Below are 27,368 nucleotides of genomic sequence, written 5' to 3'. Positions count from 1 at the left end.
CCTCAGATCCCAGTAAGAGACCCTGTCTGAAAACAAAAGGTAGTGGCTGACGAAGGCATCCAGCACCCTTTTCTGGCCTCCGCACACACTTGCATATGCAGGAACATATAACACATGCACGCAAACACACACATGTTGATAGCATTAGAAATTAAAATAGATTTTACTCCTTGAAATCTCTCAAGTCAAAATTTGCCTGTTATGAATTCATTTTGCAATATGATTTTCTGTGGGGAATGGGGGTTGAGGGAAATCTTACGTTTCTTTTTTGTTAGCTCTTGGCTGTGTCCTCTACCAGGTTCCTCACCCCAGTTGCATTAGTGCTGTGTCTCTCTGGTTTTAGAAATCCAAATGTCACCTGACTTTAGAAGGAGGTTGAAAATTGCTTCTCTAGGGGATTTAGGAGAGAAGAAGATGCTTTAAGTCTTAAAGCTCAGGAACATACTGACCTGGACCTTGAGACTACTCAGGTCCACTTTGGCCAGATTGTACTCACAGGAACAGTAGCCACTAAATAGTAGCACATAATTGAACCTACACCCCAGACTTAAACATACAGATTCATTATTTTAATAACGATTTGAATGAGGTAAATCTATTTATATTGTAAACGTGGGCATGCAACATTTATAGTCCTGGTTTGATAATGAAGTAGGTTTGTTAATTCTAGATTTAAGACCCTTAAGGATTGAAATACTTTACATATTTGAAGATAAGGAAAGTCATAGCCAGTCAAGGGTGAAAACAGTTCATAACAGTGTTCTTCCGGCCGCTGGCATCTTGTTAAAGATGGAGGTGGGCACAGGTGACCAGGTTCTGCTTGTATCCCTCTTGCTGAAAGCTGAGGAGGTGTGCTCTGGGAGATCTCTTAAGCTGGACACGTTATAGATGGGTGTTTCATGAACAGACCTGGGACAGATGCTAAAACTGTGTGCTGTGTAAAACAAAGCGCCCTTGGAACAGTGGCGGTTTTGCACTGTGCTTGGGAACAAACCGTTCGTGCTGTGTCGCATGCTGACTTTCTGTATTGTGTTATTGTCTTTTAATCCACTTTTTGCCTGTCCCTTGGTCTGCTCTCCTAACGAAGGATCCAGATCTGCTAACCCTGCTGGTGGTAAGCTACTCTCCTCTTGCCTTTCTGTTGTCGGCACTGGCACTCTCCCTCAGCCGTGCTCTTTGTGCAATGTTAATTTCTCTGTTTATGCTTAATCTCTCTGCATTTTTCTATATGTCCAAATACTAGAGTTTGAAATGCGTTTCTTTTTGCCCTTGACATAGCTTAATAGTTTTTTTTATGTTCAAGTCTTGGGTTGGTTCTTCATAATAATGTGCATTACTGACTTTTACAATGATTTCCCTTCCAAATTGTGTATAATTTAGTCATTATTAGGTATTAATTTTCTTGTGTAGCCAACCAAGTGACTTATTTAAATGATGATATTCTGTAAGAAACAGTAATTTGTGGGTAAGTATTGTTTCAAAAGGTTTTATTTGCTTTAATTTTTTCCTGAAGGTAATTCTGCTCTGCCTCATGATACTTTAGATTTCATGTTTTAAAATTTTACTGCCTTCTCTACTTAGGGAGAGATCTGTTAAGTGGCAATCATTTTGTGTATATTAATATTTGGAATGTTGATCTTTTCTATGAGAGAGTTCTGTCCCATATTAAATGCTTATAAGCATATCTGGATATTTAGCTATTAATAAAGATTAGCAGTCCCATTGTTTATTTCTGATTTCTGGCTTTACTGCATATTTCTCAGACATTGTGGCCCATGTAGTTTCCTCTTTTTCATGTTTTCTGAGATTTGTTTTGAGGTTTAGTATACAGCTAGTATTTATAAAATATGGGTGTTAAACTGAAGAGAAGTGTTTGGGATATCCACATATGTAAAGGGAGTCTGCCTGTGAAATCACACACTGTGAACTATTAGGCCGTTGAGTGTAGTTCCACAGACTGTTTGCCACAGCCTTACCAGGGAATACAGGTGATCTGCTGCTAACAGAGGCGTTTCGTTGTATGTCCTGGTTATACGCATCCTATACATGTTTGCTGTCAACCACTCTGCACACAAAAGTTTGATTCCTGGCCCCACCTATTTCTCTGAGACTTATTAGGCTTTCTATAGCGTCTTTTGTGTGTTTGTGTGTGTATGGGGGGGGTCTTTTAATAATTAGGGCTTTCCCTATATTCTTTTTCTTGGTTAGTATCTCAAAGCTATGTTGTTTGGAGTTTGTTTTTATCTTCGTGGTCAGTTATCCTTTTACCGGTGTTTGTGCTTTTTGTTTTGTTGCTTGCTTTTAAGTGTGTTATTTGATTCTTATTAGCAGTGTATAGCTTGAGGCTTGGGGGTGTAACTCAGTAGTAGAGCACTTGGCTAGCACAGCAAGGCTCAATCTCCAGTGAGGAAAAAATAAGCAGACTGAAAACTTGCTGTTTTTAATAAATGAGCGGTGTCTAGCCACATTCCTTACAGCACTGATGTCTATTTGTACCATCTTATGCTATGATTTTTAAAAACCATTTCTAGTCATTTTAAGCCCACATCTTTCTTCCATTTGTTAGATTAATTAAGTTTTCTCAACCATTTTCCCTAAGTTAATGTCTTAAAAGTCTATTTCTCCAGTGATTATACTTAATTTTTAGGCAGTCAGCTCTTAGGGTGAGTGTGGTTAGTGGGAGAGCCTTGCGGATGTCTCTGGCCATGTGTAGAGCTCTGCTTTGTAGCCGGTGATCCTGTCTTCATCAGCTTCTTCATTAGAGAGTTGCTCGTGGGCCTTCTAAGCTGTGTATTTATGACAGTGATCCTACGTCCTCTGTTTAAAAAGCAGTATTACCGACTAAAATGCTATTTTGTATATTGCTTTCTCAATGTTTCTTGCAAATCCATATGTGAAAGCTTGTGTCTTTAGTTTCTGAGTTGTTGCCTGATTTAGATCCATCTCACCATCATTTTGTTTCATTTTTAGCTGGCAGCCGGTCAAGTTCCCCAGGGAAGCTGTTGGGAAGCGGCTATGGTGGACTTGCTGGGGGTTCCTCAAGAGGCCCACCTGTAACACTGTCTTCAGAAAAACGAAGCAAGATCCCCAGGAGTCAGGGATGTAGCCGAGAAACAAGTCCTAACCGGATTGGATTAGGTAAGGATTTTCCAAGACTTGAAACCTCATCCCAGCATGGCTGTAATGTGGTTATGATCTAATCACCGTTTGATACAGAATGCAGAGCTCTGTCTTTGAACTCAAGGAGCTACCTCAGATGTACTCAAAAGCAGGCATTTGCTTTGTGTGCTATGCTATACAGATTACACTGAGATTTCACCAGACCCCAAAATGTGTGGCGTGTATGCGTCCCGCAGTTGGGGTGGGACTTCATCGTCTGCAAAGGACGGGAGCTGGGGAAAGACTTCTTTCTCGTTCAGAAGCTCTGCCACTCCTCACTGTCCTCTCTCTGAATTCATTCTCCTCACGGCATGCATTAATTCTCAAAAGCATTTCAAGGCCCCTATTTTTCTATTTTGATCTCTATCCTAATTGGTTAAACTTACAGCAAAAGAATATGTATATTTACTTTGGACATAATTTTGTGGAAACATGGAAGCTAGAGATTGGTGAACTCTGAAAAGCATTCACTTGAGTGTTGCTTAGTTCCCTTGTAACACAGCTGATTCTCGGTGTCTCTAGACCGTTACACTCTAACTCACATGTTCCTTGTTAATGTAAAAATCTTTCAAGATATAATACCAAAAAGTTATTTATTGACACACCTACTTTTATTGTATATCTATCTGCTTCCTTATGTACGAATTTATTGCTGTTGATTGAGAGAATTGTAGCTTTAACTTTTCTTGTTGGCTCAATATTGATTTTTCTTATTTTTTTTTTACTGGAATGTATATCAGGCTCTTTTTAGACCTAAGAATTAGAAGATAAATGAATATATTTTCCTCATTTCCAAACCCTTCTAATCTCTTGAGAAGGGATGGAGGTGAAAAACCGTATGGGATGCGGTAACAGGTGCTCAGGGACCAACAGAAAGGAGGGTCTTCCCTTTGTCTGCGAGACCCTCGAGATTGTCTAACAACAGGTGCCCTGGAATAGGTCCTGCTTTGAAGTCCAAGGAAAAGACACTCTCAGGCGGAGAGCGGCAAATGCAGAGGCAGCTGGTCAAGGAGGACTCGTCAGCCATGGGCGTGGCTGGCAGTTAAGGGCAGCGACTGTTAGGGCTCAGCCAGGAGCAGGTGTTAAGACGTGGGTAAGATTGATTTGAATCAGATTTCCAGGACGAATGTCTGAATTGTCTCACCTGCTACGAAACCCATCTGCATCTGGCTCAGGCCTTCCTTCGTTTGGAATACATTTTATTTTAAATCTAGGCGTGACTCTTGGGCTGTCTGTTCCATCACTGACTGCTGACGTCTCTGTAAGTTATATATAAGCGACGCAGTCTGCTGTGATGTCTCAAACAGGCTCTTCTGTTGGGACGTTGACGTGTTCTCAGGAGCACTGCTTGTTTCCGGTGCTTTTCCTGCCTTGACAGAACACCTGACTGGCAGCTTACGGGAGGAAGAGCTCTTTTCGGGTCACAGTTCTATGGTCCAGCCCTTCTTGTTGGGGAAGACTTGTGGCAGGAGTGGGAGGCAGCTGGTCACGTGGCATCCACAGTGGGAACTAAAGACAAGGATGATGATCCTGATGACCCCAGCCCATGGGATGGGTCTCTCCATCTCACTCCACACTGTCTAGAAACGCCCTTCCAGACATGCCCAGCGACGTGTCTTCTTGGTGGCAGGTCCTATCCAGCTGACAGTGAGTTAGTGAACCATACAGCCTCTTAACACTCTTGACGTTAGGGAACAACTCAGTTTTAGTAATCTAGTATAACTCCAGGACCTGCTGTTCCAGTCTTTACTCCAGTGGTCCGTTGTGTACGGCACAAGAGCTTGGAAGGCCAGTGTCATGAAACATCAGTAAAGGAGTTGGTTTCCTTCCAAAGAGCTCATATTTGAGGTGATTTTTTTTTTTTTTTTGAGATAGGGTCTTATATAGCCCACACTAGCCTAGACAGAACTCAGAGACCTGCCTACCTCTGTCTCCCAGGTGCTGGGATTGTGTCACCACGTCTGTCTAAAGAATCATTGGTGCTCATGAAGGGAGTTACTAGTATTTTAAGGTCATGCATGAAGTTCTGATCAAAGGTGTTTTATTTCTGCACATTATGAGAGCACAGACATAATACACATGAACAAATGTACCTTTATACTTACCATTTATAAGGTAGTAGGTGCCTAGTATTTTTCAGTAATGGATTGCTTGTGATCATTGAGTTTATACTAGAATATATTTGTGCATCTAACCATTTGGTTTATGGCTTAACAGTTTTAAATACAAATATTCAGAAGAAGGGTAACATGTTTATAGAATGTTTCCTTAAAATCCTTAAGCAGTTTTAATGACTGCTAGCCTAGTTTATGGCTTAGAATTTACATTAAAAACTAAAATAAGTTTAAAATAAAATGGTTCTGTAGGTAAAGCTGCTAGCTTCACAAGTCCAATGACACAAGGTTGATGACTTGAGCCCACTGAAAAAGCCAGATGTGGTAGCGCACTTTGTGATCCTACCACTCCTGCTTCAAGGTGCGCATTCCAAAGGAGAGCCTGCCTGCAAGCTCCCAGGGGAATGACTGGGGACAGCGTGGGGACCGACCTCCGCACATGTAGCTATAGGTCAGGGTGGCCTCGCTGCAGGAGTCTTTCCTCAGCCTCCCAGGAGCTGGGATTTCAGGCGCCATCTACCACACTCAGCTGCCATTTAAAACTCACTAAGTAGAAAGCCCGCGACTGGATGGTCCAGAAGCAGCCCTGCTTGCTCTTGCACACAGTGCCCCTGCACCTCTCTCCCTGGCCAGAGACTGACTGACTCTCTTTCTCCTCTCTCTCTCTTTCCCTCCCCCCATCCCCCCTTAAGCTGCCCAAACAATCAGGAAAGCACATTCATAAACTGTCTCACTTTGCTGTCTCAAAGATTTGCAGACGTGAAGCCACGCAAATACCCAGCGTTACTAGCGATTGTTAGCAGTTGCCGCCAGTTCGCTTCTCCTATTCATCCATCAAAAAGACTAGAAAAACTGGTTTTAACAGTTTTGCAACCTACATTGCGTGGTATATATTTTAAATGTCTTATGACTTCCTGGTTCAAAAAGATTTTTGGAAGATTGAAGTTAACTAAATGATTTCTTTTAACTATAAAAGTAGATTTGCTGGGACATGAAAACATGTAAAGAAGCATTTTATGCCTTTAGCTTCTAGGTGTTTTCATTAATTCTCTAGCACTTTTGCCTTGCTGTGCAGTCTGATTGGGTCATTCCCTAAAAGGCAAAAGTAGGGTTGGAGAGATGGCTCATCAGTTAAGAGCATAAACTCTTGCAGAGGACTTCAGTTGCCTGGACCCACCTCCAACTCCAGCCCAGGTGGGTCTGATGCCTTCTTCTGGCCCCTGTAGGCATTGCACTCATGTGGACTGCACTACTGTAGGCATATATAAATACATGTTAAGTGAAAATGAAAATAAATTCTGTTTTTAAGACAAAAGTAAGGATTATCTTTAAACACTGTGATGTAGGGCAGAGTCGCTCAAGAAATGCAAACCAAACAAGTGGTTCTTGAATACCTGACAGCTTTCCCTGTAGACAAAGGTCCAGAGCTTTCTAGTGTGAGTGCGTTGGGAGACCAAGTGTGTCCTGCCTGCTCCTCTTGCACCTCCCCCCATACCCTCCACTCACCTAGGATGTTTGTTGGGCACTTCCTAACACGACAAGCTGGTTTTATACTCTAGGTAGTTAAGTGGATGGGTTGATGGATGGAGATTATATGAATGAATTTTGATCGCTGATTCTATAAAAATAATTTTCTATGCTTATTCTAGATCTTTCTGTAGGTTAATCTTTTTGTCTGTTTTTTCTCATGGGTTAAATTACCTAACATTTGAAATACCACTCTTAATCACAAAATGTATTTTAATGAGATTTGGGGCAATTGTGGACAGATTTCTGACAAAACAGTGGACAGAATTCTTTTTTCTATGTGTTACATCATAGAGGAGCCCGTGAGCATGGAGGGTGAGTGCATTCTTGGGGAGATACTCGGGGGAGGCCTGTCAAGAAGTTTGTGTGGGCATTATTTTATATCGCAGCTGTTTGTTCTTATTAGTGGTCTTTATTGTCTTCAGGAAGCAGGCCTACTCCAGAGAGAACATATATTTCCATTTCTTTAGTATCTCTGTGAACTTGAAAAGGCATGGGTTCTGGATAAAGTTACATAGCAGTCAGCTGAGCATGCACTTCTGTGAAAAGCCATGAGAACGTTTTAGCTCCTGCTTTGGAAAAGACAGTAGAAAAGGTCAGGATTTCCAGGGATGATGTTTGGCTACATTTCTGATGTGTGTATGTGTGCATTGTCCCCATGTCAATGAGATGATAATCTTTTCATTGCTTACTTTCTGTGGGAGGATGAGAACCAGGGAGATCAAGTAGCTGGACCAGTAGTGCAGCTGGGAGCTGTATGGGTCACTTTGAGGCTCAGGTACAGCAGTCTCTAAGCAGCCCTGGTGTGTCCACTTGAGGAAGCTCCCATGTGTCGGTGGGATCAGCGTGGCGCCTGTTACTCTTGCTGTCCTCATGTGGCCTACTTAGAGTGTCACCAGAAATTGCTGATTAACTGGTCACAGTGCTGTGAGTGCAAACTTCAGTGTTCCCTGTCATTCTGTCTAAACTAAGAAACTTCTAGTGAGGCCCTTGAGGTCTATCATTCAAATTATATTCCTGCCTCACCCTTCCCTTCCTACAGATTGACAGTGTCTGGACATCACTCACAAACTCTTAAGGTCAGGTTCCACGTCAGCACAGAGCTGTTGAGCACACTCTAAGCTGTCTTCACTTCTCACACTTTCTTCTTTATTGGAGAGTTTTATGATTCTGGTTATAGTTTAGCTGTAAATCTTTGCTCTGAAATATTAGGCTGTGTTCATGGTGACATAGACAATATGCTTGTTTTTACATCAGAGAATCAACGTCTCAAAAGTCACTCCCACCCGGTCTAGCAGCTCTAGACCTCTGAGGATGAGATGTCCCCTCCAGCTGTGATGTTAGGCGTTCCTCTGCACATCCCGCATGCTCAGTGTTTCTGCAGAGTGTTTGGCCACTAATTTATTTCTGCTTCCTCAGACTGATAAGCACGGGTATCGTCTGTCTGGGTTCCACAGTCAAAATATTATTAGACTTGACTATTGTATGATTTTGTCTTACATGTTTCATGTATGGGAATAATAAACTGTCCAGAGACAACTATAAAATACTATTCTGAGATCAATAGAGAAATCTTCTTGCCCAAATACTGACAATGTCCACTTTCTTGCTGTAGAGATCATAAAACAGTAAGCAGTCAGTCCTGACTCCAATTTGCTGCTTAGATGGTTGCCCTTGTGTGTGACATCTCCATCTTGACGAGCATGTCAGGACCATCTTCTTTTCGGTAGGGAAGTTCGTAGACTTCAAGACTAGAGCCTTTACTTCTATTATTCAACCAGATTGAATGGTCTTTCGGGGGAACCAAGTGCTGTGAAGTCAGATTTGGACTCCAGAGCTCTCATTGAGATGTCTGCTAAAGCCACAGACATTCATTGTTCCTGACATGCTTTAGCTCTTACTATATTTGATGCCAGACTGACCTTTGGGAAGTCTTCATTTCTGACAGCTAAGTGTAATTTCTCTTCAGTGTTTAAATCCACAGCCTTCCAAGGGCCAGAACACACTCGAGTTTATCCAGACCCTCCTGTCAGTGAGACCTCATCATGGCCAGGTTGTCCGTACTTCCCAGCATAGACAATGTCATAATTACATTTAAGCAAATGTGACTGATGCTTGTGAGTTTTTCTGTCTTCATTAAATTTGTTCACCTTCTCTGAAACCCCTCATGCTGCACGCTAGCACGGAGCAGCCGTATCCCCCGACCCAGCATGAGTCAGGGGTGCAGCCGCGATACCAGCCGTGAGAGCAGCCGCGATACAAGCCCTGCTCGGGGCTTCACTCCACTCGGTGAGTACCCATAGGCGCTGCTTGTGCAGACACTGCTGGGTGGAATGGCCGCTTCCCTCTGCTGCCCTGTGAGCCTCTCTTCTCTCTTCCCTCTTCCTTAGTCTCCTTTGTGGTCCCCTCTGCATGCATAAACTTCAGCGACTACCAGTTTTCACACATTAGAGGAAACAAACACCATTCAAGCTGCCGTGGCCATTGTGGCCACTTGTCACTGAGTAAGCCCAATTGTGTGGCCACTTGTCACTGAGTAAGCCCAATCGTGTGGCCACTTGTCACTGAGTAAGCCCATTTGTGTGGCCACTTGTCACTGAGTAAGCCCAATCGTGTGGCAGTTTCTAACATAGGGCAAAACTTAGCGGAAGTAAACGGCTTCACGTGAATTCACGGGAGGTGAATTCAGAATTGAAATGTAGTCATCAAATTTTTGGCTTACCTTTATTTTTCCTAAAGAGGATGGAACCATGGCTTCAAGCTTCCAGGGCTTCCAGGGTGCTCGACTCTGAGCCACGCCCCCAAGCCCAGTATATATAATTCAAAGGAAGGACAAGAGTATAATCATACAACATTTCAAGAGTGAAATGAATTTTAGTTTTAATAGTCGGGCCATCCTTTAAAAGGGTCACAGTACATTTATTTAGTATGGATTATCAGTTCCCAAAGGATTTTTATCCTCCGACCTGCGTGGCATGTGGTGCCCTCCGGGTGTAGGTTTACTGTTGATGAACATGAGAGAAGAAGTAATTTTGCTGGTTTAGACCTGAAATGATCCCATTCCCAATGAAGCGGGGGCTTCAGCAGTCTGTGAATTTTTTCTTTTGGCTGTGTGATTACTCAGCTGATCTTTTTGCACTGTACACGTCGCTCTGAGAGAGACAGTAGTAGATCAAGTGGGAGCTTGCTCTCTCTGTCCATCTCTCTCCTGCTCATGCCCTACACCTCTTCTGATGCCTGATTTTCTCCAGGGTCAGTGATCCAAGTCAGGATGTAGCGAACAGATACCAACGTCCTTCCAGAGGGTCCTCTTCCTCCAGTGGCTCCTTCCCTCAGATTCAGCCATTCTGTCCCTCAGCCAGGCGGCTTTGCATGCGAGGACATTGCAGCATCCTCATGATAGCAGCAGAGGCGCTCCTCATGGTGATTTTCCCTTTTGAATGCAGGCTATACACCTGTGTGCCTTGGCTTACTCGCTGGCCTTCCAACAGTTAGATGAGTGAGCCGATCAGTCTGTGAATGACTTTGTCTGTTAGAAGCAGGTCAGCCTTTTTCTTGTGGCTGACATTTTACACTGTGTGGATCCAGCCTTGAAGTCTGACATACAGTTTGTGGATGGACAGATAGGGCTGAATTCTTGGTATCTAGATTGAACCCTGATGGACCTCATCAGTTTTTGCTCCTTGGGTAAACAGGTCTGCTTAACTGTCTCAATGACGTCCTAAAATAGTACAGTGTGTAGTTGCTGTGGCCAGGACAGAAGCTGCAGCTCTGGCTTCATCCGCTGCTTTCTTCTGTTGGAGCCAGGGCAGTAGGAAATACTTCTAGCTGAATTTTTAGATCATGCCTTTTACCTCCTTGGGTTAAATCTGGGCCCCCAACTTGTGTCCAGAGGAATAACAAGAGGACCATTTGAAGCATCAGCTGGCACAAGTGCTTTCAGTCCCTGCTCACACTGAGTGACAAGCACCCTTACATCAGCCTCCGAGCCTGATTTTAACAGTCCTACATTGAAGAGCCAGGTGCGGTTTTGACTCCCAGCCTGCCTTCTTCAAAAGCAGTTCTGATGAGTCTCTCATGTTGCTCAACCATGTGGTCGATGCTTTGTAGTGAATTCTCTTCTGGGTTAGACACAGAGAAAAAGACTAAGAGATTTTACTGAAGCATTGGTTTCCAGTCTTGGAGTTAGGACCCATGGATTCAGAGAGGCCTCCCAGAAAGCGGCTGTCCTTGTGCGAGCTTGCTCCATATCCTGAGCGCCTCTTTTTCTCTTTTGTCTCCATAATCACTTCCCACTAGTTACCCTTGGAGTAAACTTACAGGCCAGACTTCATTAGGAAAAAGAAAGGAAGAAAGAAGGAGGGAGGGAAGGAGAAAGGAAGGAGAGAAACAGAGAGAGAGAGAGAGGAGAGGAGAGAGGGGGAGAGGAGAAAGGTAATGGATCTCAGTGAATGCAGACCTCTCTCTGCCTTTACAGGGGGTTGGTTGCAGGGCTGCCTGTAGATGCTCAAGTCTATTTTATAAAATGCTGGAGATTAAACACAGGCTATGTTCCCCATGCCTCCCTGCCCATACACTTAAATCATCATTGAATTATTTATAATATTAAGCACAATGTCAATACTATGTAAGTGGTTGTTGTACTGTGTTCTTCAGGTACTAATGACAGAAAGCATATTCAGAATCTCCAGGCGTGGAAGCTGTGGACAGTTTGCCGTTTTTAAGTTTGTAACACTGTGTTCAAGCCTCTCAGTAATCTTAATGCTAAGTGAAATTACAGATTCTAGAACTCTGCTGCCAATCAAGTCAGGCTTTGATAGAAGTGAGTCCTCTGTGGATTCTATTGCTGGCTGTTCACTTGAGAATTCAACAGAGAGTCGTTACAGAGCAGACATTCTGTAGAGTATCGTGTCCAAACCAAAGAAATACATTTTAAGAAACCTACAGTCAGATCAAGTATTGCTTAAATCCATTTTCAATGTAAGCATCAAGATAGAGCTCTAATGTGATAGCTAAGAACTGTGCAGTTCTCTCTGGTCTCAAGGAACCGGTACCCTGCAGCTTCCTTACCTAGGAAAGTGGTAAGTCTTGTTTTAGACACATCATCTCAATGCTTTGTGTGTTGATCTTCCAAAAAGAGGATTTTCCCTTCTCTTGTTTCAAGCCTCTAAAATTTGCATTGCTTGACCAGGTAATGTGTTCTTTTTATATCAATCTACCACAGGGTGTATATTTTATAAAGTGGCATGCGCTCAGAAATAAACTTACACTGGAGGTTAGAGGTTTTGACGCTTTGTCAATAAATGTGTGAGTTGTAATGTGTGCCGAACAATGGAGGAGGTAAAGGATTTCACCTCTCAGTGATTTGTTAAACGTGTGAGCATTCTGTGATATAACACCTTGGCTTTTCCAGAGCAGTGAAAGGCAGCAGGCATTGTCTGTTGTTTTCACTAAATGAGTAGCTGAATATTATCTGGGCCTGTGACATCTGCACATCAGACCAGTTTCTTATTCCATATTTACTTCTCTAAGTTACTCTTTACAAGGAAGGAACTTACGGTCCATTTCCTCAGGTTGATGAATTCATACACATGTTACAAATACTACATGTGAGTTTCCCTGACAGTCACTGCTCCCTCTAGAGCTGATGCTGTCGCCGGCACTGCTGTGTGCTGGCAGTGGTGTGTGGTCCCCTTTAACATGCTCCATGCCAGCAAGAGGTAGGTACTGTGACTGACACCACGTTAGAGACGAAGAACCCGAGAGAAACCGACGGTTAGTATGTTACCAAGGGCCACAGCCAGCTGTGGCCAAGCCAGGCAGGCCTGCCATTTGTGTTTCTGAAATGGTGCTCAGACTCCTGCTCTGCGTCTCCAAGAGCCTCTACACTCACTGCCGGTGGATGCCCAGCAGTCAGACAGGTACATTGATAACTAGGGTAGCTCTGCAGAAAACACCGAGCCTTTCCACTGGTCAGATGCAGGTGTTGCGCCCCCGTGGTCCATGAATTCCTGTTGAGATAACATTACGAACCTCTCGCTTTTGTTTTTGGTGCATGGTGGCATATGCATCACATGCCAGTGACATCTCGTGAGCTTGAGTTAGTGATCCATCCGTCGCTGTCCGCCCTGGGCTCAGATGGCGCTGGCGCCTGATGCTCTTCATGTGGCTTATTTCCATCATGGCTGGTGGAAGCTTTGTGGTGTGAATCTAAACCTGAAGTCTGAGTTCGTCAGTGCGTCCTTAGTACGAAGCACTGTGACGAGTGCCTCTGTCATGCCTGTGTGTGTAAGAGCTGTGTGAGGCCAGCGACCACCATGCAGGGTGGGGCCAGTCCTGCTGTCCATTCATATCCAGCACCATTTCTTCATGAGAAGTGCGGCCGTGTGGTAGCAGCCCCGCATTTCCTCTGGTACATGTGTGTTAACCCTGTGGGTGTTGCCGTTCCTTTTACCTGCAGCCTCTCGACGTCATTCCAGGTCCACTAGTGCTCTCTCCACTGCTGAATCTGTTGGGCAGTCAGGTGAACAAGTGCTAACTGCATGATCAGCTTCTCCATCCGTCCTCCCACCCCCATGTCAGCCTCTGTTGTCATCGTGTTGGCTAGCACTTGGCATGTGTGTACCTCATGTTCGCCCTCCTGTGTTTTCTTTTTTTGAGTTGTTGAATGTTTATGATTCTGTTCATAGGCTTGATGCTCGGTCGCCTGTTTGGCATTGTTTCTCTAGCATTCATATTTACATTGAAACAAAAATCAAGGAAGTACTCCTTCCTTCCTCACACCCCCTTCCCAGGAAAAGACCAGCCCTAAGTGGTGTCACTAGGCCGGCTTCCCCGTGGGGAGGGGGATTGCTACCTCCCGGCAGTCTTTTGTCTCCACAGTCCTTACTCCAGTGTTCTGTCAGGTGCTACGGTGTTAGCGTCAGCTACCAGTTCCACACACCTAGATCACAGCATACGTCATTCACACATAGGAAAATATAATACCCTGAAAGCTTTGGGAAAGCAAGGTCAGGATCCAGGCCCTGAAGGTGCAAGAGGTTAGTCTCATTGCCCGTGAACTCCAAACCTGTCTCAGCTTCACTTAACAAAACCCACTGGCCACAGGAGTAGAGAGTGAGTGTCTAAAGATGCATCCATATGCCACCATAAATTAACTGGGTCATTTTCCCACACTAACACCCCTAATGGCTCGTTTCTCAGTGGAGTCCGCATGCTCTACTAATTCACACACTGATGATGGTGCCGATGCTCACCCATTTATCCAGCGAATATTGTGCCCTTCCGTTCTTCCGAACGGAGCCAGCTGCATGTTTTCACCATCTCCTTAAGAGCTATGGCCAGGCTGAGGGCCCAGGCCTCTGTATCCATCCCTTGGAAAACCGCTTTATCATAATGTTGGAACAGTGAGAATGGACTGCAGGGTTTTGCCTGGTGATCTAGACAAGCATGTCCCCTTCAGATCCACAAGTCACAGTGTCCACTTTATCAGATGGCCGACAGTTGCTGTGTGTGGCAAAGCTGTAAGCATCTGGGAAGCACTGAGTCCTTGCTTTATTCTTAGAAAGTTTTAATTTTCTGTCTGAAAAGATCCAGTATTATCCCTGGAATAAGAGTTGCTGGCATGAAATCTACTTGTGTTTTTTTTTTTGTTTGTTTGTTTTGTTTTTTATTTTTTGTTTGTTTTTAAGACTTTATGTTTATGCTGGGTAACTTTTAAATGGCTTTAACTGAATTACTCATTTGTTCCTCATAAATCCCCTGCTATCTACCCTTTTTTAATGGAAAAAAAAGACTTGAACCAAAATTACTTACAAAACAGCATGCCCAGACCTCTCAATTCTGTTCCTGTTCACATTCTAACAAATGAGCATACGGATGACTGTCCGTGGTCTTCGTGGTTCACGGAGCCCAGCGACTCATCCCCGAAATCTGATGAGAAGATGATGTTTGCAATCATCAGCAAGTGCATTAAAAAAGGGGATAGTATGACATATGGTTTCTGTTTTTCTATTAAAAAATTTGTGACTGTGTATGAGTCTTTTGACTAGCAGTGTGTAAATTATTTTCCCTGCCTGTGGTAGTAGAAGGGTAAAATATTTTGAAAGTGATCTTTTTAACAAAAGCTAACTAAACTTCACTAATTTTGTAGACAATGTCTTATTCCCTGTCCAAATGCTTAAATATATCATTTCAAAAGAAAGCCAATTCCTTGGGCCCAGCAAGGTGGTTCAGCAAGTAAAGGCTTGCCAGCCTGAATGGGATATCTGGGACTTACACAATGGAAAAGGAGAACTAGCTCCTGCAAGTTGTCCTCTGACTTCCATATGAGTGCCATAGCACCTCCCCACATAATAGTGAATAAATTAAAATCCAATTTCAAAAGAAAGATCAATTCCTGTAGAAATAAATATTATATCTTATTCTAAATGCTGTATTGCTAAAAGTGTGACTAAGGCACAGATTTGTTTTTTCCTTGTCCAAATAGTGTTTTCTGTATAACTCTGGGAAAACATATTTTTTATCTTAACACATTTTCTTCTAAAAGTTTCCACGTATTAGAATTTTGATGACTAGACCTCTCATCCGTGGAGAGTGAGCCGTGTTGGAATGTATAACTTCCACGGGCATCCCCCTGTCGCAGTGTCGGGCTCTAGCACTTTCTCAGGAAAGCTGCTAGGCTGACTCAGTGGGTCCTGAGGAGCAGCTCTGGGATGGCAGAGAGGCGGCTCGGTGGATAAGAGCACCCAGCACCCAGTACCCATGTTCTGCAGCTCCCCAGTGCCTTTATTCCAGCTTCAAGGCATCTGGCACTCTTTTCTGTCCTCTTAGCACATGTGTGGCATACACACTCACTCACTCACTCACTCACTCACTCACTCACTCACTCACTCACACACACAAATAAATAGATAAATATAACTTTTAAAAAGAACTTTAGAATAATTATTTAAATTTCTAACATTTATCTTAAGTTTTTCTGCTTTATTTATATATAATAATATAAATAATATAATAAATAGTAAAATATACCATAAATAATAAAATAAAATATAATAAATATAATAGAAATAAATAATGTAATAAAATAACAGAATTCTTCTGCCTTATCTATTAGTTCATCATTCAGAAATCCTTCAAGGGACTCATGTGAAAGTTAAACTGATGATCTCTAAATGACTGATGTTCTTGAAAAGAAGGCATTAGATTTTTATGGTGATTATTAAATTTTAGTAAGTTGATCTTTAAATAACGACACTAGGGAAAATTTGTACCAAGATCAATAATTTATTTCAAGTTTTAACTTTTTCCATCACTTTGCCTTACATCTTATTTTCCAAACCATGAAGTGTACTTGAGCTAAACAAACTACAAGGGTACTTACCTCTAGAAGGAAAGCTGAGTAGAATATAAGATTCAACCCAGAGCCCTGCTCCCTGCTGTACGATCCCTATCTTCTGCTTAAGCCTTTTTAGTAACAAAATGTCCAAAACAGGCTCCATTTGAAAAATAAAAAAAAAAAAAAAAGAGGGGAAAGCATTTGCCTGTGGCTCCTCTGTGTTAGATGCGAGCACCTTAGCCTACCACTGGCAGGCACACCCAGTGCAGGTCGCAGCGCCCACCCGCCCCGTGCAGGTCGCAGCGGCTGGGAGTTTTCCTGTCGCTCGCTCTCTTTCGTGGGAGGAGGCAGGAACCCTTGCCGAGAACTGCGAAGCTACGCGTGGCTGACACATGTCCTGCTTTTGTTTTCACATAGATCGGTTTGGGCTGGGCCAGTCAGGAAGAATCCCTGGTTCCGTGAATGCCATGCGAGTATTGAGCACCAGCACAGACCTAGAAGCTGCCGTGGCTGATGCGCTGGTAAGAGGCACAGAAAGGATGGAGTCACAGTTGGTCAAACATAGTTTTCTGTCTTAACACAAAATTGCCCTCAAATCAGGTGACTAAGTCATCTTTTACACTCTTCAAAAGGTGTGTGAATAGGGCTGGGGTGGTGGCTCACCCGTCAAAGCACAGCAAAGGTGAGGACCAGACCCACATGGATTACCAGGCTCAGGGCTGGCCTGCTAGGTTATACGTTGGCAATCTACACGTTTGAGTGAGAGACAGAGATCAAGGAAGACCCTTGAAATCTCTCAGTCCAGCGTGCATATATGCGTGCGTGTACACACACACACACACACACACACATACACACACACTGACATGCTCACACACCACACATATATACACAGGAGAGAAGGGAAAAGGTTAGGTAAAGTTAGCTATTTTTTTCTCTCACACTCTTACAGCACACAGTGAAATCAGCCTTCCAGGAGCGAGCAGTATCAAGAACCTCACCCATGCATGCTTCTTGGCACTCAGGAAATTTTGATGACATTGGGCTTCGCACATGTCATCAAGCTCTCTCTTTTGTTTTCTGTATTCCATAGCTTCTTTTCCCACAGCATTTCCTGTTTTCCATCCTGTTGCCTCTGTTGGCTGTAGGGGCTTCGACAGCACAGTCTACACGCATCATTATAACAACGGACAGTAGAGTTTGAGACCTGAAAGTTACGTTTATGCTGTTGTGTGATTCTGAGCTAGGGGATTTCCCCCACCCCTGAAAATGGATCAATAAAGTAAATAGATTACTTGTCATGCAAGCACATGGACATGAATTTAATCCCCAGAATCCATAGATAAAGCCGTGTGTGGTGGCGGGCCTTATCATTGCTGCCCCAGAGAAATGGAGACAGGCTGATATTTTGGGCTTGCTGGCCCGCCAGCCAAGCCGAGTCCATGAGCTCAGCTATAAGTGAGATCCTGTCTCAAAAGCAAGGTAAACGGCATCTTGAGGAATGGTACCTCAGGTTAACACTCCCCCCCCCATCTCCGTTTCTCTTTCTCTGTCTCTCTCTCTCTCTTGTACATGCGCACACACATGCACACATGGACATACATGAAAATTTTCTGAAAAGTTAAGGTTTGGTCTCTAAGTATCTAAAGTCCTAGTGGAGGAATTTTCACTTACTACATTTTAGTACTGGGATGGGGGGAATGCTCATGGTTCCTTTAGTCTGTGGTACAGCAGACATTCTGTAGGATCAGCTTTGGTGAACTTGCCTCCCAGCTGGTAGGAGCAGCCTCCCACACCCGCTTCACGTGGTCAGCATTTGAAATAGGTGCTCTTCAGAATGGTCTCACAGGCGCCCCGCCCTCTGCTGCTGCGCTAAGATTTATTCTCCTTTTAGGAGAGGAGCACACATATAACTCGTTCTTACTGGGAAGTCTTACTTTCCAGTCTGAGGTTTTGAATATGGCCTGTGCCACCTGACCATGGCTTTCTGGCTGGTGCTACTGTGAATCCCACTTCCATCCCTCTGCCTTGTTTGTTCTTGCTCAGTCAGATGTTTTCTTTAATGTGTTTCTCTGAGCAAGCTGTTGGCCACCTCAGAAGGCTTTCCTGGTAGGCAGCCAGCCTGACCAACTCTATTCATCAGCCTAAGCACAGAAGGAACCTTTTCTGGCAGGTATTGGAGTGCCCAGTATTGCTCAAACCATGGTTTTAGCCTAAGAGTCAAGAGCTGGAACAGGATCCACTGAGTCTTTCTTTTTCCAAGTCAAAGCATTCTGAATCTGCCTTTTATACAGTCAGAGACCCGAGAAAGTAGTGGTCAGGGAACTGGGAAACAATGGAGCTGCAGCCTTGGCTAAGACGGATTTGCAGTTCAGGCAGATGATTTTCTTAGTTGTTTAAATCCCACATAAGGGACTGTGTACAAATTTCTAGGAGGCAAAGTGGAGCTAGAGACTCCAGCCCTTTGCTTTTACTTGAGCCTTCCTCTGAGCCCCAGTCCCAGTCTGTCTGTCCATGCTGCCCTTGCTCCTTTGTCCACTCTGTCTGGCCTCTCTGAGTGACCTGCTTCTGAAGGGGAAAGTGCCGGAATGGTAGGGAATCCTTGCCTACAGAATGGACGCCCCGGGGTAGGAACAAATAATGGATGGACAGTGACTTAGAGAGGTACCTCTGGGTGTGGGACATCTGGTCGAGAAATCTGCCCTAAGTCAGGAGCCTGGGGAGAGGGCAGGATGAGGAAATGCCATCCGGAGAGGGTCTGCTACAATCTCCCCAGACAAACCGCTTGCTGACCTGTGTTTTTGGTTTGCTAAGAGATGTTTGCTGTACACTTTTGTTGCCAGAACAATCCCCACCTGTGCTTCTGACATAATTCTCTATGCTTTTTCCCCGTCCTCCAAAACTTCCCTGCCTACAGCTGTTAGGAGACGCCAGGAGCAAGGTACCCGTGCTTTCACTTTGTTTACAACCTTGTTTTTCTGTTGCAAGTATATTTCTTTAGAATTTAGTTGAAAGCGGCACAAAATGTAGTAGCTGTAGTTAGAAATTCTGGTCTCACGTGTCTCTGGTAAGCATTCTGATTTGCTGTCTGTGATAGAGTCCGTCCCCTTTCACATGCTTCTGGTACTTTTTTGTTTTTGTTTTAATGTCACTCTCTACTCCCTCTCCTTTCTGTGTCTCATTAACTCAGTTTCTGTCTATTTTATCATAATTTCATGAATAGATCTGTCAACCACCTTTTTTCTTATTTTAGGCATCTGGCTTATGTAAGTGTAAATCATATGTTTTGTTATCTAAATCAAAGCTGTTTTCAAAGGTAAAAAGAGGACGCTATGAATAATTTTGTTGGGACAGGAGGCAGTACAGTCTTGAGTAAGCTGATTTTCAAAGTAATTAACATTATTTGAAGATTAAAACTATCTGTGTGGCTAGAGTCAGTGACTGCACTTAGGAAACATTGTATGTGCCAACCTTACCATACTGTTGTCCTGTGTATGGATTTAACACACTGTCTTATATTCAGGGTGTGAGAGAAGAAGGAATAGCCTGCTGTACTCTACTTTAAAAAGAAACCTATTGTGCTGGAAACATGGCTCAGAGTTTAAGACCTCTTCCAAATATCCTGAGTTCAATTCCCAGCAAGCACTTGGTGGCTCACAGCCATCTGTAATGGGATTTGGTGCCCTCTTCTGGCACACAGGCATACATGCAGGCAAAGAAAAAAAAAAGAAAAAGCCTATTTGCATTATAAAACTAACCAATGTTGTTGGCTAAAGTGGCTCACGCAGTATGGGACCCTTCTGCATAGACTACTTCCACCACAGACATGTCAACTGCATACTTCTTAAAAGCAAGCATGATTGTTGAAGCCAAGGGCATCCATAGCCCGCACTTAAGGTCAATGCTCTGGGCTCTGAAGAGGTGAGCATGTGCACACGTCTGCAGTGTGTCCGTTCCTCATCCTTCAGAGTTCCACTGCACTCCCCCCCCCCCCCCCCCGCGTAGTCTGGAGAGTGGGATTGTTGCCTCCCTCGAAAGGAATCCCTGAGGCAGAAAATGACAGTTTGCTCAGCAGTGATACCTGGATTGGAACCCAAGACCATCTTGCTAAAAAATCTCCCTTGCCACCAATACACATATCCACACTTTCTACAAAACAGCAGATTCTCCCACACCAAGATACTGCCACCTTGACACTTCCCTCATCTGCAGGCATAGGAGTGTGTGTGTTTCTACATGTCATTCTCACTGTTGTAGTTGTCATTAAATGACTCATGAACATTCCCCTTCCCACTTCTTCCTTACCCTGTCCCCATGGGACATTTCAGAAGAAGCCTGTGAGGAGGAGGTATGAGCCCTATGGAATGTACTCTGACGATGACGCCAACAGCGACGCCTCCAGCGTGTGCTCTGAGCGCTCGTACGGCTCCAGGAATGGTGGCATTCCTCATTATCTGCGGCAGACTGAGGACGTAGCCGAAGTTCTCAACCACTGTGCTAGTTCCAACTGGTCCGAAAGGAAAGAGGGGCTCCTGGGCCTGCAGAACTTACTGAAGAGCCAAAGAACACTGAGGTGAGGAAAAGACACTCTGCCTTGATCTACATCCTGTCCCATTAGTCTCGTCAGGGGCTTTGAGGGAGTCTGCAATTACAGAGTCCTTGCAAAGTTCTTGCTAACGATTGGAAGACATAGTGCCTGCCACACACGTGCTTGGAAACATCTAGAAAATTCTCTGCCATCTGTTAGGAGGCAGCTAAGACATTTGGTTCCTGTTAGGTGTATGTCTGTCCACTAGGTGATGTTCCTGAGGAGTCGGCACAGAAAGCAGCTTCGCATTGGTAATGCTGAGTCCACTCCAGGCTCAGGGTAAAGCGCAGTGTGTAAGCTCACACCACTCGTGTGCACAGCCTAGACGTGTGCCCAGCGAGCCTGGGACGAAATAGACACTCCCCAGCAGCAGCAGCAGCAGCAGCAGCAGCAGCAGCAGCAGCAGCAGCCGCAGCAGCCGCAGTGCAGCTTTACAGCTTCTCTCGTGCTGTCCTTTGATATCTCATGCAGTTTTTAGATAACCAAGTATTACACATACTGAAGGAATATGCATTTATATAACGTTTCATCATATCTAAGCTGCCATCGGCATGCCATTATTTTATTCACAAAATAATGAAAATAATATTATTCACAAAATAATAGAAAGACCGCTCAGTGTGGCTAGTCTGCTCCTGTAATCTCAGCACTTGCAAATCGGAAGCAGGGGGATCCCTGGTATTTTTGGGTCCGTCTGAACTGCAGGGTGAGATCCTGTCTCCACCCCTCCCCAAAATAAGAAAAAAAGGATGAGGGGATGGGGAGAGGAAGATAAATTTTGTTCACTAATCTAGCCTGTTAATTTGTTCTTGGTTTAAAGACCAATCTTAAATAGATGTGCGTGATGCGTGGACACCGTGAAATACATGGTGACAGCCTTTGAGCATTGCTACAGAGAAGGCAGTTTTTTGTTTTTTTTTAAAGAAAAAATTGTGACCCTGAATAGGTTTGCAGCTCTGGGTGGAAAACCTTTCTGGGCCCCGTGTGGTTCCTGAGCTGTTTGGGGTCCAGTCTGCCTCTGCACACCACATTCACCCTTGCTCCCGTTAACCCATTCTGTCCATGAAGCTGATAGAGGTTCTGCCGCATCCTTCTGAAGCACAGACACCCTTGTGAGTGTGCTTTGTCAGGGTTGATCTGAAGCTCTGGTCTTGTTGACTAGTCCACTTTCTGGATTCCTAGTGCTTACCAGCTACACCTGAATTGTCCGTGCAAACCTGCTAGCACTATCGTGTCTAGGTTACTGAAGGATCATTGAGGCATCTGTGTCTCAGACACATGAAGAAGGTGGATTGTCCCAGGGGGACAGGAAGGAAGAACTCTTCTTCCCAACCTTGATGTGAAAAGGGGACTTAGACGCAGGTGTGCACTGAGGCTTTTCTTGGTCTCAGTGTTAACTGTGTCTTTTACTCTTCTCAGTCCCATGGCAGAGTTCCCAGCTGAAGACGGGGCAAAAGGTGCTAAGAATGAGTCTCAGGAAGATGGTGGCCCGACAACCTGAGTTCAGTCCTTAGGCCCATGTGGCAGGAGGAGAGAACTCACTACCACAGGTTTTCCTGTGACCTTCACACACACACACACACACATACACACATACACACACAGCTTGGCAGGTGGAAAACAGACGTTGGCTGAAGTAAGGGGACTTGCCTTGCATCTGTCCCCTTCTAGGAGGCAATTAAATCTGTTTCCTCATCTTAAAATGAATTGAAGATTGTAGCTTAAATTTCATCATGAATGAGATGATTCGTTTGATATGGGCTTTGTTGTTATATAACTAAAGATTAGTTAAAGGGTTTCTAAAGCCATAACTAGTTACACTGGTGATACTACATCTTAAACTCATTTGTTTCCATTTTTTCCTCTAGTCGAGTAGAATTGAAGAGATTGTGTGAGATTTTCACCTGAATGTTTGCTGACCCTCACAGCAAGGTAACCAGGCCTATGTAAAGTCCGTCTGCATGCCTGTGCGAACTGTGTAATACACCCCGGATTGAGAGACAGCTCCCCAGTATCTTCATTAACATCTTCCTAAGTGCAGTTCTTGGGGACTTAGGTGGCTGTCAACTTCCAATTAGGTGTGCCCCAAATAAGGAGTGTCCTGAAAGTAATCAGACGGAATCTTTTATCTAGTCAGCAAGCATCTTTGTCTGTCTCCTTTTAGCCAAATAGGATGCTAGGTTCTAGGATATAATCTAGTACATTTTAGCAATGTTACAGTAGTGGGAAGATGTATATGATTACTTTGGTATCTCACATAGAATTTGTATTCATAGAATAAGATAGAAAAATGGAAGTATTTATTTATTGCCTTTATTGGAAAGCCAAGTTCAGTTATTTCCCTGATGAAATCTGGCTGTTCCCGAGAGCTTGCTGGATAGAGTTCTCCTAGGTGGTACCCTGCCTTTGGGAAGGACTGTTGAGGAGAAACCATACAAAGGGTGGAACAAAGTCCTTTCCAGAAGTAGTGCTGAAAGGGACCTCTTTACAAAAGCACCTTGATTAACAGTATTTTAAGTAAATGCTGTTGTTTAGGAAGATGCTAGTAAGGGCTGTTGATGTCATGAAGAGATGGTAACGAGGGGGCCAACGGGTAAACACGAGATAGGCGCTAGAGTATAGGAATGAATAGGAACTAAATTCATTGTGGACATGCTGGCACTAAAGTTTTGATGCTGGGAGAAAAAAAAACCTGTGGTGGTCAGAGAGTCCAGCAACTTGCTCTCTTTCTTCTTTCCTATCCTTGCTTCCTCATAGGAATTGTCCTTGAAGTAGTAAATATCCACCCACCCACCTGTTCACCCGCCCATCAGCTCATGCATTCACCCTTCTATCCACCATGCATCCCCTACCATCCGTCTACCCACCCACCTTTTCATCTCTTCATCCATGTACCTACTCACTGCCCACCCATTTACCCATCTACCCAGTCATTCCACATTTCCTGAATTCCTGCCATGAGCTAGGGATATGGAAAATCCAGGCCCTTGCCTTGGAGGCACTCACACAAGCACTGGGACCAAGCACAGGGCCCCTCTCCTCCTGCTTGTTCCTGTGGCAGCCCTCACTAAATCATTGTGCAGGCCTTCCAGAAAGCACGTTTCAAAGCATTCATTTTTAAATTCCCAAAAGACTGAGTTTAATGGCCACCTAGATAAGCAAAGATCTGATCATCAAGATTGTTCTCTATGGAGGTATTAGAGCAATAGGATTTAAAGCGTAAGCATGCTATAGCTGGTAAGTTATACCATAAGGGATGCTATGTTAGATGGTTTCACAATGATGCACTTTCTGTTACCCGTTACCTCTAGATTGCTGATTCAGAAGCAGAATGTGAGGATAAAGAAGGAAATTTGTTTCCATCAGAAGGCTCTTGTCCAGTGAGTTGGAGGTCTCAGTTTAGTTCATGTTTCTTAGCTGCCTGAGCCAAGCTAGGAATCCCACCTCTCAGAGCTCACTGACTTTTTTCCTGAGCTGTCACTGGAGACCCCTGGTGGTAAATAGTGGGGTGGGTGTCCCAGCACAGCACCACACCTGGGGAGTCCCGTGCCACTTCCTTCCCTGAGACAGGCTTAGAGATACGCTACTGCGCGCTGCTTTACCTCGGTAGCAGAGGAACTACATAGTGGCATGAGAATTAACAGGGACTTTTAGTAGCTCCCCTGATAACCCTTCATAACATCTGGAATTACTTGACAAAAGTCAGTGGTTACAGAAACCTGAGTAGACTTCTGCCCCTTTATGTCCTATAATAATATGTGTTGAACGCAAGGGAATGAACCAGACTAGTATCAGATCAGAACAAAACACCACCACCCCGTCTCTCTGTCTTTCTCTCTCAGAAAACCCTCCAAGATTAAACTTACTTCTCTTTGCACTGACAGTTACAGGTTTATATTGAGGTGAAGAGACTGTTTTATCAGTTTGTAGCTTTTTCAGAATTCTTAAAAGAAACTGCATGAAACTGGTATTCCTTTGCTGTGCACTAACATGGAATTTGTTTTGTTGCATGCCCTGGTGTGCGGTGGAATTCACAACAGAGAGTAAGTGTCAACCACTCCCATCCTCCACCCCCACCCCCACCCCCACCCCTGTGTTCTGATGTGCACTATCTCTGGCTATGAGAGCAGCCAGCATTGTTAACCCAAGTGACAAGACTGGGCTAGGCCAGCTCGGGCGGGCACTTGCCATGTTCTCGGGCTATGGAGGGACCCTGAATGCAGGCTGTGATGGGCTTGGTTTCTCTTTGTGCAGGTTTTCAGTATGTTTCTGGAGACCCTTGTGGATTTTATAATCATTCATAAGGATGACTTGCAAGACTGGCTTTTCGTCCTTCTCACACAATTACTGAAGAAAATGGGAGCAGACTTACTTGGATCTGTGCAAGCGAAAGTTCAGAAGGCACTGGATGTCACCAGGTGGGCACTCAGGGTCTTGGCTGTGGTGCTGGAGGAGTCCTTGCTCATCTCCCGTGCTCTGGGCTGACATGTCTCACCAGTCTAGGAGGGAGAGGACCGTGTCATCTCTGAGTAGGCAATACTTTATGAATGCCTGCAGAATATAGGCAGCTTTTCTAAAATATTTAGAGAGATTATTTAGGATATTCGTTTATACGTTTCTGAAGTTCTTTATTTTTAATACTTTGTTTATTAATAATTTGCCTCAGGAATTTAATATCAATATGTAATGTAGAAATCTTGTTGGACCATAACTGCCTCTAAATTGGCAGTTCTGGAGCTAGAAAGGTGGCTCAGTTGGTGCCAAAGTCTTGTATGAGCATTAGGTTCCAGAACCCTGTTTGCACCTGTAATCTAAAATCCTGGCATGGGAGTAGGGGGTGGGGGCATGGAAAGGAGGGTGCTCCAGATTCAGTGAGAGATCCTGTCTCAAAAAAAAAAAAAGATGAGATCTCTCAACAGAAGAAGTTCAAATGGCCAAAAGACACCTAAGGTCATGCTCAACTTCCTTAGCGATCAGGGAAATGCAAATCAAGACAACTTTAAGATACCATCTTACACCTGTCAGAATGGCGAAAATCAAAAACACCAATGATAGCCTTTGCTGGAGAGGTTGTGAAGAAAGGGGTACACTCATCCATTGCTGGTGGGAATGCAAACTTGTGCAACTACTCTGGAAAGCAGTGTGGAGGTTTCTCAGGAAATTTGGGATCAACCTACCCATGTACCCAGCAATACCACTCCTGGGAATATACCCAAGAGAGGCCTTATCACACAACAAAAGTATATGCTCTACTATGTTTATAGCAGCATTGTTTGTAATAGCCAGAACCTGGAAACAACCTAGATGCCCTTCAATTGAAGAATGGATGAAGAAAGTATGAAATATATACATATTAGTGTACTACTCAGCAGTAAAAAACAAGGACTTCTTGAAGTTTGCAGGCAAATGGATGGAAATAGAAAACACCATCCTGAGTGAGGTAAGCCAGACCCAAAAAGAGGAACATGGGATGTTCTCACTCATATTTGGTTTCTAGCCATAAATAAAGGACATTGAACCTATAATTCGGGTTCTTAGAGAAGCTAAATAAGAAGGCGAACCCAAAGAAAATCATATAGGCTTCCTCCTGAATATTAACCTTCATCAGGCGATGAAAGGAGACAGAGACAGAGACCCACATTGGAGCACCGGACTGAAATCTCAAGGTCCAAATCAGGAGCAGAAGGAGAGAGAGCACAAGCAAGGAACTCAGGACCTCGAGGGGTGCACCCATACACTGAGACAATGGGGATGTTCTATTAGGAACTCACCAAGGCCAGCTGGCCTGGGTCTGAAAAAGCCTGAGTCAAAACTGGTCTCGCTGAACATAGCGGACAAGGAGGACTACTGAGACCTCAAGAACAATGGCAACGGGTTTTTGATTCTACTGGACCTATTGGTTTCGTGGGAGCCTAGGCAGTTTCGTGGATGCTCACCTTACTAGACCTGGATGGAGGTGGGTGGTCCTTGGACTTCTCACCGGGCAGAGAACCCTGATTGCTTTTTGGGCTGACGAGGGAGGGGGGTTTGATTGGGGGAGGGGGAGGGAAAGGGGAGGCGGCGGTGGGGAAGAGACAGAAATCTTTAATAAATAAATAAATTAATAAAAAAAAAAGATGAGGAGTGGCTGAGGGCAGCACCTGATGTTGACTTTTGGCCTCCACATGCACTGTGTGTGTGTCCCCAGAAATAAACTAGTAACAGTAAGAAATAAATAATGCACACACCCACACTTCTCAGTTTAGAGTTTGAAAACGTAGCCCTTCTGGCTGTTACAGAGGCTCAGGAACGTTATGGGCTGTGCTGCTCTTCAGAAGCCTGGTGTCCGCTGTGCAGTTGAGGGCCTTGGCATGCCTGGGCTAGAAGTGGATGATCTCAGAAGATAACGGCAGTGAGCTGACTGATTTGCTATAGACAAAAGGAAGACTCACAGATCTTTGAAAAGAACAAGCAAGTGACTCCCAGGCACTTGACATTATTGTCAGGGCAGTAACTTTCATAGAACCCAAATCTCACATAGGATAGACCCTAGGTATCATGGGATTTTCACAGCAAAGGAGCTCAGCGGTGAAAGGGGATTTTCTCAATGAGAAACAGAAGCTACCCTGACTTGCCTAAGGTCACAGTTAGTATTGGTGCT

At 44.2% G+C, this 27,368-nt stretch overlaps 1 protein-coding gene across 1 annotated transcript in view; it reads left to right on the top strand.

Moving 5' to 3' along the window:
- Clasp1 (cytoplasmic linker associated protein 1) overlaps window positions 1-27,368 on the top strand; it is a 226,896-nt gene that overhangs the window by 153,217 nt on the left and 46,311 nt on the right. Inside the window, 6 exon segments of the mRNA XM_050129375.1 lie at window positions 2,971-3,138; window positions 16,558-16,661; window positions 19,058-19,081; window positions 20,469-20,713; window positions 22,597-22,660; window positions 24,983-25,146. Coding sequence (XP_049985332.1) covers window positions 2,971-3,138; window positions 16,558-16,661; window positions 19,058-19,081; window positions 20,469-20,713; window positions 22,597-22,660; window positions 24,983-25,146 — 769 coding nt within the window.

The sequence above is a fragment of the Alexandromys fortis genome, unplaced genomic scaffold (genome assembly GCF_014885135.2).
Source record: "Alexandromys fortis isolate MF-2015 unplaced genomic scaffold, M_Fortis_MF-2015_v1.1 scaffold_236, whole genome shotgun sequence".
NCBI lineage: Eukaryota > Metazoa > Chordata > Mammalia > Rodentia > Cricetidae > Alexandromys > Alexandromys fortis.
Note: the sequence above shows the minus strand (reverse complement) of the source record. Positions and strands in the feature narration are given on the sequence as shown.